At 37.9% G+C, this 10,475-nt stretch overlaps 1 protein-coding gene across 1 annotated transcript; it reads left to right on the top strand.

Annotated features, from left to right (window-relative positions):
- Window positions 1-6,795: 6,795 nt before the first annotated feature.
- On the top strand, window positions 6,796-9,323 carry LOC140927122 (histamine H2 receptor-like). The gene has a single exon (XM_073376778.1). The coding sequence runs from the start codon at window positions 7,041-7,043 to the stop codon at window positions 8,127-8,129; it is 1,089 nt and encodes a 362-aa protein (XP_073232879.1). The 5' UTR covers window positions 6,796-7,040; the 3' UTR covers window positions 8,130-9,323.
- The last annotated feature ends 1,152 nt before the right edge of the window (window positions 9,324-10,475 follow it).

Below are 10,475 nucleotides of genomic sequence, written 5' to 3'. Positions count from 1 at the left end.
GTCAAAAGCGTCGAGACGTGACAGCGTAAAAATTTATTTGGTGGATCAACGTGGTCCAGCCACTGTCTGAAATATTTTTTTGCGCCATGTTACCATTCTTAGACGATTATGTGACACAGTCAACTTTAGTCACTTTAGGGCCGCGCTGACCGGGACACCACTTTTGTCAGCTTGAAGTCCAATTTAATCTTCTGTAGTGCTCTTTTTAATTGTCAATCTTTTACTGAGTATATATGCTTATCCCGTCGTATTTTATTGTATTTGGCTAAAATTCGTGTCTCACAAGTCATATGAGAAAGTGTGAAAGCAATTCAGTCAAGAAGTGATATCTAATGCGCGTGTTCTACAGCTTACTGTGTCTCTATAAATGAAAGTTTTACAAAAAAGGCGGTAACCGAATTTAGTTTTTTGCGCTATGACAATGATTCCAATAAAAGTAGAAAGAGAAGGAAAAACAATGTCCAAAAAACATGTTAAGAAATCAAGCTTTTCTTCGTGATAGTTTGGAGGTGATTAGCGATTGGCGGCTTTTAACGTTTTGTTCAGTTATATTACTTCGAAATACTGTTTTAATGTTCCAAAACAATTTGCAAACATGTTTCGACGTAGCCTGCTTCAGGCGTTCGGATAGGACAAGAAAAACTACGAATGTAACGACATACAAACAATATCAACCTTCTATTATATTATTGGTGGATAGCAAAAGACTTCTGATTAACCTTCGCTGGTTTATGATATGGCATAGATAGGAAAAATTGTTTTTCAGCTCGATTTTCCCTGGCAATGACTGTACCTTTTCCAAATACTTTATTATGCAGCAATCAAATGAAAAAATTTGAATATTTAGGAATGATCTGCAAGAGTTCTTTTGTTTCTGCTAATCAGGCATTTTTCTATCTGCATGACTGAAAATAGAGTTCGCAAAAATAGAGTAAGTGAAAAATAGAGTCTTGAGATCAGTCTCACCCTCTACTGAACACTAAACCAGCTCCGAGATCCTCCATCAATAATCATATGGAGATTTGGACTAGATTAATCGAAGGACAAAATTTAAAATTGCGATGTCGGTGTTTCGCCACTTTTTTTTGAGGTGATGCGATGTTTGTTATTTTTTTCCCCCGTGTTGCTGTGTGGACAGTCCCCCAATGTCCCCCTCATTATTATACCTTAAACCCTTACGGAACAGTAAAACATTTCTTCACGTAATTTATAAATTGAAAAAGGAAAACAAACTTGTTATGCATTCTAAACAACGTCTTTTCAGTATAGCAAGATTCGAACACGAAAACGAAATGTGAAGAAAAGCATTACAACAGAAAAAAAATTTTGGAATCCAGCCCTTTTTGGAATCCGGAATCCACTGAGCTGGAATCCGGAATCCAGTACTCGGAATCCGGAATCCACAGGGTGGAATCCAGAATCCAAGACTGTCATGGATTCCCTTACATGGGGCGACATATGTAAGAACACAGAATATCACTCCTATAACTGTATTCTGCTTTACTTGAAGTTTGTGGATGTTTGTCTCGCAGGTACTATCCCATGCAAGAATGCCATATGATATGTGCGGATAAATCAGGGAGTAATAAAGTTGTTTTAGTTGTTGAAGGAACATCATGAAAATGTCTTAGTTTATAAAAAACACCCGTGTTTCTAGCTATTCTGGTAGCAACATAGGACATGTGGAATTTCCATGATAACTAATCATCGATCACGAGCCCCAAATATTTGACGTGGTCTCTCCTTTCCAAGAGGTGGAAGGATCCATCACTGTTTTGAATCTTTAAAGTTAATTTCCTTGCTTTTTTCTTAGGTGACTTTATTACTGAGCATAAAATTTGTCTTCTTAATGTTAATCGACAATTTATTTAAATCACACCACAATTAAATTTTCGCTAATTCTGAGTTCATAAGTGTCTCTAGCGTCTCAGCAGATTGCGAAGAGGCAAATATATTACTATCGTCAGCAAAGATTCGAAATAGTACCTTATTAGAAGAGTTAATTATGTCATTGATATATATTAAGAATAGCAACGGACCAAGACAACTTCCTTGAGGAATTCTACACCTTACAGTTTCCTCTGTGGAGTTAAAACCATTGATTGAGACATACTGTTTTCGATTAGTCAGATAGTTAGCAGACCATTGCAGCGGTATACCTCTAACACCATAGCATTCTAACTTTGTTAGTAGTATCTCGTGGTTCACAGTGTACAAAAATACCCCACAAGTAAATAGGTTGCTGTCTATTGCTTTTTTAAATTGTCTGTTATTTCTGCAATTGCCTGCTCTGTTGACATTCCTTTCCGGAAGCCAAACTGAAATTTGTTTAGGATGTTATTTTTTTCTATGTAATTGTTAAGCGTTGACACACACGTTTCTCAAAAATTTGAGTAAACGGAGATAGAACAGAGATCAGGCGAAAGAAGGATCACTGAAATAGCCCCCTGTTGGTAGGGGTGTACTTTGGAAGTTTTTAATACATCTGGGACAGTACCTTGAGTGAGGAAGTAGTTGAATACTGTGAAAGGTTTGAACCCAGGAGTCATTTCAAAAGTAGGTTGAGTTTGATCGTCCCGGTGAACGTAGTCCTGAATAGGACTGTTGTTGTTGACAGTGACTGACGTATCGACAACCTGTGCTGTAGTCATCTTCAGAGTCAAAGTGGGTTATATCACGTCAGTTGATGGTATTATACTCTGGTTATTGATCTGATTGGTCAATTACGTCGCGATGTTATTGGTCGTCTGTCCGTTAAGCCGTGATGTTATTGGCTCTGAAGAATCGTATAATCAGTAATTGGTGCGTTTCGATCCATCTATTGTCACAGTTAAACAGTCGTCTATTGTTAGTCAAATTGTCAGTTCTACAGTCGTTCTCTGGCAGTTAGTTTTGCTTGATCTCGTCAATAAGTCGTTTGTACAGCACTGGCTGGTAACTATTGGCTACGATTCAGTGGCGTTTGTTCTAAGTTAGTAGGCCAGCTTTCTAAAGTAAGACGTTGATAGTAGTCTGTAGAATACGTTATACATGTCGCAGAGTCCCGGTCAATTTGATGTTTCGTCTGTAAATGGTGCTTAACAATGTGATTGTTGTGAATACTATTGTTAAAGCTTCAGTGATATTTAAATGGGCAATTTTTAATAGTCTTGCTGGAAACCCAGTCGTGGATTTGTTGATATTTAGATTCATAATGCAATCCTGCACTTCACGCACATTAATGGCGCGAAACATGAAACTGAGTTTTTTAGATAATTAGCTGGGTTTAAGTTTAGATGTAGAGGGATTTCTGTACCAACAGTTGGGCCCACAAAGTTTTTGCTTTTTAAAAAGATAGCAAATAGCATGTCGTAGCCCCTTTAAGCTTGTCGTCACTTGAAGGTCGGTATTGCATGTAATAAAACAAAACTGAGCTCTCATTGTCTCACTCTTCCATTCAGTTAAGTAGTGCCATAACATGAGGGAGACCCAGTTCTTACGACGCGCTTCTTCCGTGTCGAACTCAAGTGTAATTGGATTCAACAGAATCCCGGCAAGACTTCAATTGAGACGTCGTTCCAGAGTCGTGAACTTAGTATCAAGTTAGCTGTAAATGAAACAGAAAAATACAAAATTTCCGAAATTAAGCAATTTTAGTTCGACACGGCATATGCAAGGCTGTGCCAGGGAAATGGAGCACGGCAGACCTTCCCTTCTCGAACCGAAATTACTCTACAGAACCAAATGCAAAACCAGGCTTTGATTCAAACGTCGTGCTTCGCCGTGCTTTTGTGGAACTTAATTCTTGAATTTGCAGAGGTGCGGCGTATGAACTGGACCTGAATGCTCTTTGTCTATGTGAAAGCTATTGCTATTCATGATCATTTCAACGTGGAAATGACGTCGTGTTTCAATGTCGTCCGTAATAAGCAGCACAATTGGGGAAAAACTATTAGGAGTTATAAAATCTACGGCAATAGATTGTTGATCAGTCCATTCAGCAACACACAAAGCTGCAAAGTCAGCTGTTTAAAACTGGTTACCAGGGCAGCATTAATTACCACACACAAAGTACGTCATGAGACACGTGTTTACTCAAGCTGCTTGGCACAATTCGGTCTTTTCTTCTTGCCGGAAAAATACGCAGTGAAGGAAGTAGATTTCTTTAGCCACCATTTTACTACTTGAAGATTTTCCAAGTGAACCTTGAGAGCGTCACGACGGTTATTTAAAGTTAAAAATCGTGTTTATAACCAAAAAGCGCTGAGACAGAAATACTTTCAGATATTGCTCCATTTTAACTTTTGAGTCTGTGAACAAAATCAGTCAAAATCAGCCATTCAAATGAATACATCTAGCAGTCCTATCATTCTGGACCAACCTCTTTACATTTTTTATTTCACTTGCTTTGAAGTGATAGTTAATTCCTGGATAAAACAAAAAATGCTTTACTTAAAATCGCCATTAACTTCTCTGGGCTATATTTTGTCATGGACAACCACAAAAGCACTAGCCACTACATTCAAAGTTGATGAAAATTCATTAAAAGGGCTTCTTAACGACTCCCACTATTTATTATTTCGGCCTTTCTCAAAATAATTTCTTGAATTTTGATGTTACTGATCATTGAGAGTGAGAGGTTTTAAAATGGTTGACAACAAAAGTGGAACTTATGTACACTTGGAAGTTTCTGACAAGATTTCTTTTGTTTAGTGTGTGTCGAGTTTCCTGTTTCCCTATGGAAAAAACAAATTTTAACCTTAAATTAAAAAGGAGCCTTGACAAGGCAAAACTTGCCAATTTTGTGGTAGTACTCGCAAGCCAATGAAAGTTGACAAATGGATACATATGTTGTCATGAAAAGGAAACATATTCCTGTGAATTCAGCTTCCCTCGCAGGCTTTTAAAAACTTTAGAATTTTGAGATGGAAGCGCCGAATGTTTCCAAAAAAGTAATACAAAGCAAACAAGTGATTACCACGCCTTTGCCTAGTTCTTTCGGATGTACAATGAATGACAATGAATGAACCGCACCTTTTAGGCCACTTAAAGGGGCGAGCCAAAAAAAAGTCGGAAGTTCAATTTTAAAGTGCTTTCTTCCTCTTAAATTACAATCAAATGCCGTCTTAAATTGTGGATTTACACTGTTATCGAAGGAAACATAAGCCCTGCAGGAGTTTGCTAAAGGGGAGATGAAGGAGAGAACGCAGTAAACCATCTTATTCCCAATGCGAAGCGGTGGGGTCCAAATCGAACAAAAAAATGACAATATATGAATGTACACCCTTTTCGTTTGTGTTTATCTTTTATCTTTTATTTTTAGAGTTAATTAAATTAGGCAACTGTCGTGCTCTAGTCACAAGAAGAAAAATGTATTTTATCAATTTGATTCCAATTACTCGAGCAATTTTATCCTGCCTTCTAGCGACGCTTTCAATCGGCCTTTAGTCGAGAGGTAGCTATTCTTATTCAAACGAAGATAAATTAGAGAAAAAAAAAGTTAAAAAAAAAATCGTTGTGAGAAGCGGTAAATGTCAGCCGACACTTGATTACGAGAAAGTGTTTTGTTTTGGTTTTTGGTAGGTTTTGTATCACCTAGTGTGTTGCGCATCTAGAACGTAATATAAGTTTGCATTTTGATAAAGTTTCCCAATTTCCACACTGCGAATACATTTGTACGAGTGTCGACTTCGATTTAATAGGTCTACACTTTATCCGCTAAATGCGACAGAATTTTTACTCAGCATTGAGTAACACAGGCACCTACGCTAATAAGAGGACAAAATGCTGAAAAAGGTGACAAACGATTAAAGATTTGTCACTTTTGATAAAAACCGATCTATACTATATTACATTCTGAAATTCTTTGGACAGGAAGGACGAAGCTACCCATCATGCAGGAAAAATGGTGTTGTATCCGAACAACTAACTATAACCTCGAATATTTTGTGACGAAGTATGAAATACAAGGAAAGACATGTTTTCGACGTTTTGGTTTCTAAGCTTTCTTGCTAATTCAGGTAGTAATGACACAGAACTGAATAACAGCATATTGAAAAACAAGGTCCGAATGATATTGCACAGTTAAATTTTAATTAAATTACTCCAAAAACATAGGCAATGTTTCGTCGAATAAGATCTTCATAAGGCAGTGCGGATAAAATTGGTTTTTGCTTCCCTAAATTTCAGTGGTTTGTCTTTTTTTGCTGAGAGAAAACTATTTTCCGCGATATTGAGAAAAATATCCGGTAAAATTGTGAAGATAAATTAATTGGTCACACTTCAAACGACTAACCGCCGTTCTGGAAGTGGGTGGATTTAATTCTAAGAACGGTAAATGGAGTATAGAAAACAAAAAAGGTCGTAGACAACACTTATCCCCTTTAGTAAGAAAAAGTATCGCTAACATCTGAAAGATCCTTTTAAAAGCCCAGGGTGATTCGTAAACAGTTTGGAACTAAGTCAATAAATAAATGATTCGTATACGCATTGAAAAGAGCATTATTTACATATAAAATTGAAAGTTTGTTTTCTGTAGTTTCTTTTTCAAAATAGATTTCATGTCATTGTATAGGGGAAGGAGAAAAGCTGTATAAACAAATACAGACATCTTTCATGCAATCTCACCGAGAACGGACAAAAAGCAGAATTCAAAGGTGACGTTTGCTTCTTAATTAGACTAAGAATCAAATTCTTTTGAGAAACTGATTTACCGGCTTAGATGTATGTTTGAAATTGTTCAGTGTTGGTTTCTGCGGTAAATGTTTCTTTATCTCATAAAAGTCAAGGCAGTCGTATCTGCCACAACCGGTACAACACTGAACTGGCTGTGCAAACAGAGAAGATTGTTCTCGTACAGCAAGGCAAGTGTGAAGTTTGGAGACTAATTACCATTCTTCGAAACCTCTTAAATACAAGTTGAAATTTGCATGTTCAACCACTACGGTTTAATCAATTATTGATAAACAGCGGGGTCTAAATTGCGGCAGAAAATTAAATAAACAGCGATTAGAAGGAGAAGTAACTTCCTACAGACCAGAGAGCGATACTCTGCTGGAAAGATGCCTTTCTACAACGGAAGCAACGAAGAGGTTTTTGCGACGGAGAACGCAACTGAAGTGACAAATTTTAGTTCTCCTGAGCAGATAACCATAAGTCCTATGTGTACTCGTGGTTTTTACTGGCCAATTCACTCTCCCTTGATCGCGTTTCTCTTGCTAATTCTGGCAGCAAACGGCATCGAGATTGTTTTGATGGCTTGGAAAGAAACACTTAGGACAGTCAGTAACATGTTTCTCGTTTCGTTGGCTGTTTCTGATTTTCTCTTTGGACTGGTCGGGATTCCTCTTTACATAATTTGCTCGTTGGAAATTTCATTTAAGGCCTGCGTAAGTTCCGTCCTGGTTGTACGATTCACCGCCATATCCTCAGTGTTTCACCTTCTGGTTATCGCTTGCGACCGTTACGCAATAATCGTTCACTCCATGACATATCACCAGCGTTTGACGAAACCGCGAGCCACCGTCCTCATCACGTTCATCTGGTCACTAGCGTTCCTGTCATCTTTCATTCAACTGTCCTGGTATAACGTCAGCAGCAACTCTTTGACTATCACAGAAGGAAAAGTCCAATTTGATAGAGTCTATTTGCTATTTGTGTTGGTGGTGTTCCTACTTATGCCCTTATTGTCAATGCTTCTCGCATACAGCCACATCTTGTTGATTTCCCTCCGACATATTTTTGCTGTACGACGGCGCCAAAGAAATCTAGATCAGCGTCTTGCGCCCATCGTGCATGACCTAAGAGGAACCTTCATCCTTGCGACAATGATGCTGATTTTCATTGGATGCTGGCTGCCTTTTTTTCTTCAAATGCTCCAAGATCACATCCCAGAGAAGTTCTTTGTTATTAATCAAAACTGGGGTTTCTGTGTGATCATTTATCTCCGTTTTATTCCTCCACTGACGAATCCCCTTCTCTGTGCTTTCTGTAAAAGGGATTTTCGTCGTGCCTGGTCGAGTCTCATTCGCCAGCCATGGTGGCCGAGTCCTGCAAATCTTTATTCTCTTCCTTCATTCTCTGGAGCACGTGACAGGACAACCTCCACGGTCAATGACGCGACATGCAGTGAAAGACCAAACAGTATTTAACATAGCCTGGGGCTTTGAACAGAGTTGCCATGGGGAACTAATTTGACATTTCCGAACAGCATATGGAAGGAGTTCTGCATGGAAATAACTCCCTACTGTGTTTTTCTTTTATCAACATTACCAGTGATAAATGTAAATCTGCATTGTTCGCTTGCATCAAAAATCTACCCAAAAGTTTGTCCGAATCCAAATCTAAAGCCACAAATTAACGTTCACTATTTCAAGGGCGAAACGTTTCCCTGTAAGGCTTTCTATGATGACAAAACAAATGGATTTTCTATTTAGGCTATCATAATATATAATAGTGCGTCAAGTGCAAAGATTTTTCTGCTTCTACTGTTAAGAAAGTTTTACTTTCTTTTGGTAACTATCTTTGATTAGCTATTTTGGTATGATTTAAACTGAGATTGGCTTCTTAACCGTGAGCTTTTTCACAATCATTCGTTCTATGATATCAATTGGCATTGGCAAAATTTACGATATATCGACCCGCGCCTCTTAAATCCCTAGCCACAGGAAAAAATGGGTACATTGAAATTTAATTTTGTACCATTTGTTTAGCAGAGGATCGAGGCTACCTTCGTTTTCATCTAAGCTAAAGAAATCTATAATTAAAAGGATGGATTTTCAGTTGGTGAATAATCATGGAAAACAACACAAGTGCTTTCTCAACAAGAGTTCAGTTCATAGGCAATTTAATTTCTAATAGTAACAGAACATGTTCAATGTTCATGTTGAATTTAGCCTAATATTAACCTCATGAAAAAAATGAAACGTCATAGGATACAAATATAATTATTATACCACTAGTTCCGTGTGAATTTGATTTACAACTTCAGTTTATTGGTGCACTGCTGTCGATGTTCACGTCTTTAAGTTAGTTTGGCCAGGAGAATATTATGGATGACGTAGTAGACAATGTAGGTAATGGCATAAAAGGCGGTTTGTGAAGTTGACAAAAAGAATTTGGTCGTCAACTTATGGCCTAAACGATACTGAAAAATATGATAAGTTTTTTTGTGCGAGACGAATTCAGCACAGAGACGTGTATGTTGTTGTTATCGCCCGCTTACTTTAGTAACATGTCCGGTCACATGACAAAGCTTAGCCAAAAGGAAAAACAAAAGCAACTTCCCGTGTGACTATTTTTTGAGACGTTTTTGGGTTTTGCCGCGTTTTCACTTAACTTGGGATTAAACGATTAAAGAAACCTCAACGTGACATATCGGCGGCTAATTTCTGACAGAAACGCGGTGAAAACCGCAAGTTAAGTAAACTTGCTGAGCAGCAAATGAAGCTTTCTTCACAGAGAGCCCATTCAAATCTTGTAAGTTTGAAGCTGTTTGGATTTAGAAGTGAATTAGAATATCGAAAAGATTCCAATTATCGTAATATACTGCTCTTGATATTATCAGTAAATTCAAAATAAACGTTTTTGTGCCTAAAAAGTTGTGTATCGCCATTCTTGTAGCTGAAAACGGCGAATTTTATCGATTTTTAAGGGTTTTGCGTGGGACGTTTACCTTGAGAGAGCGTTTTCACATGACGTCACGGGCGGCCATATTGGTGTTTAAAAACAATAAAACGGCGGCCATGTTGGTGTTTCAAACCAGTCCTCTGGGAATTGAACTCTTTTCTTATGTAAACGTTTTCTTTTGTTCCAATAACTTTGTAAGGTACACTATGGGAGATGTGAAAGTGGTGTATTGCACAATAACGTGCATCCCGCCGACGAATTTATGAAAGGGCCTTGCTATTATCATCCAGTCATAAGTTTGAAAACGGCGTGACTGTTACTGACTCTAGCTACGATTCTATCGAGATTCGATTGCCGAGTGGATTTCCAGCAATCGAATTGCAATATTACTTGAGGTCTAGCTCTTTAAGTTTTGGACGGATTTCAAATAATTTTATATGTACAATAGGGGACCTCTAGGTTTTAGCTTACCTGGTGCGTGGTTTGGCATCTGTCCGAAGCGAATCAGTGTTGGTAAAATCTGCTTGGCGCTGGACCCATCCTATGGCTAATTATTTATTGAAGTGTATAACGATGCTATGAACCTTTTCGATGTCCTCGTACATTTCCTCTTAATTAAACAGACGAACGGTCACACAGTTTGCGTTGTGTAGGCCTTCCTGTGCTTTCTTGTAGATCTGGATCAGTAAAAAAAGACGAAGTAGAAGAAACAGCAGCATCATCCTCACGGCGAAGAGAGACCAAACTGAAAAAAATAAAATGATATTTAAAAGATTAAACATTAGATTAGAGATATTAGGCAAATTTTAATGAGTCAAGTATTTTTTTTAGTAGGTTTGCTGTTATTTTCCGAGCATGGTATACTGGAG

The sequence above is a fragment of the Porites lutea genome, chromosome 2, assembly GCF_958299795.1.
Source record: "Porites lutea chromosome 2, jaPorLute2.1, whole genome shotgun sequence".
Lineage (NCBI taxonomy): Eukaryota > Metazoa > Cnidaria > Anthozoa > Scleractinia > Poritidae > Porites > Porites lutea.
This window is presented reverse-complemented; position numbering and strand designations above follow the sequence as displayed.

Bases quoted from the DNA above. Each gene is read 5' to 3' on its own strand.
- LOC140927122 (XM_073376778.1), top strand. From the start codon at position 7,041: ATGCCTTTCTACAACGGAAGCAACGAAGAGGTTTTTGCGACGGAGAAC.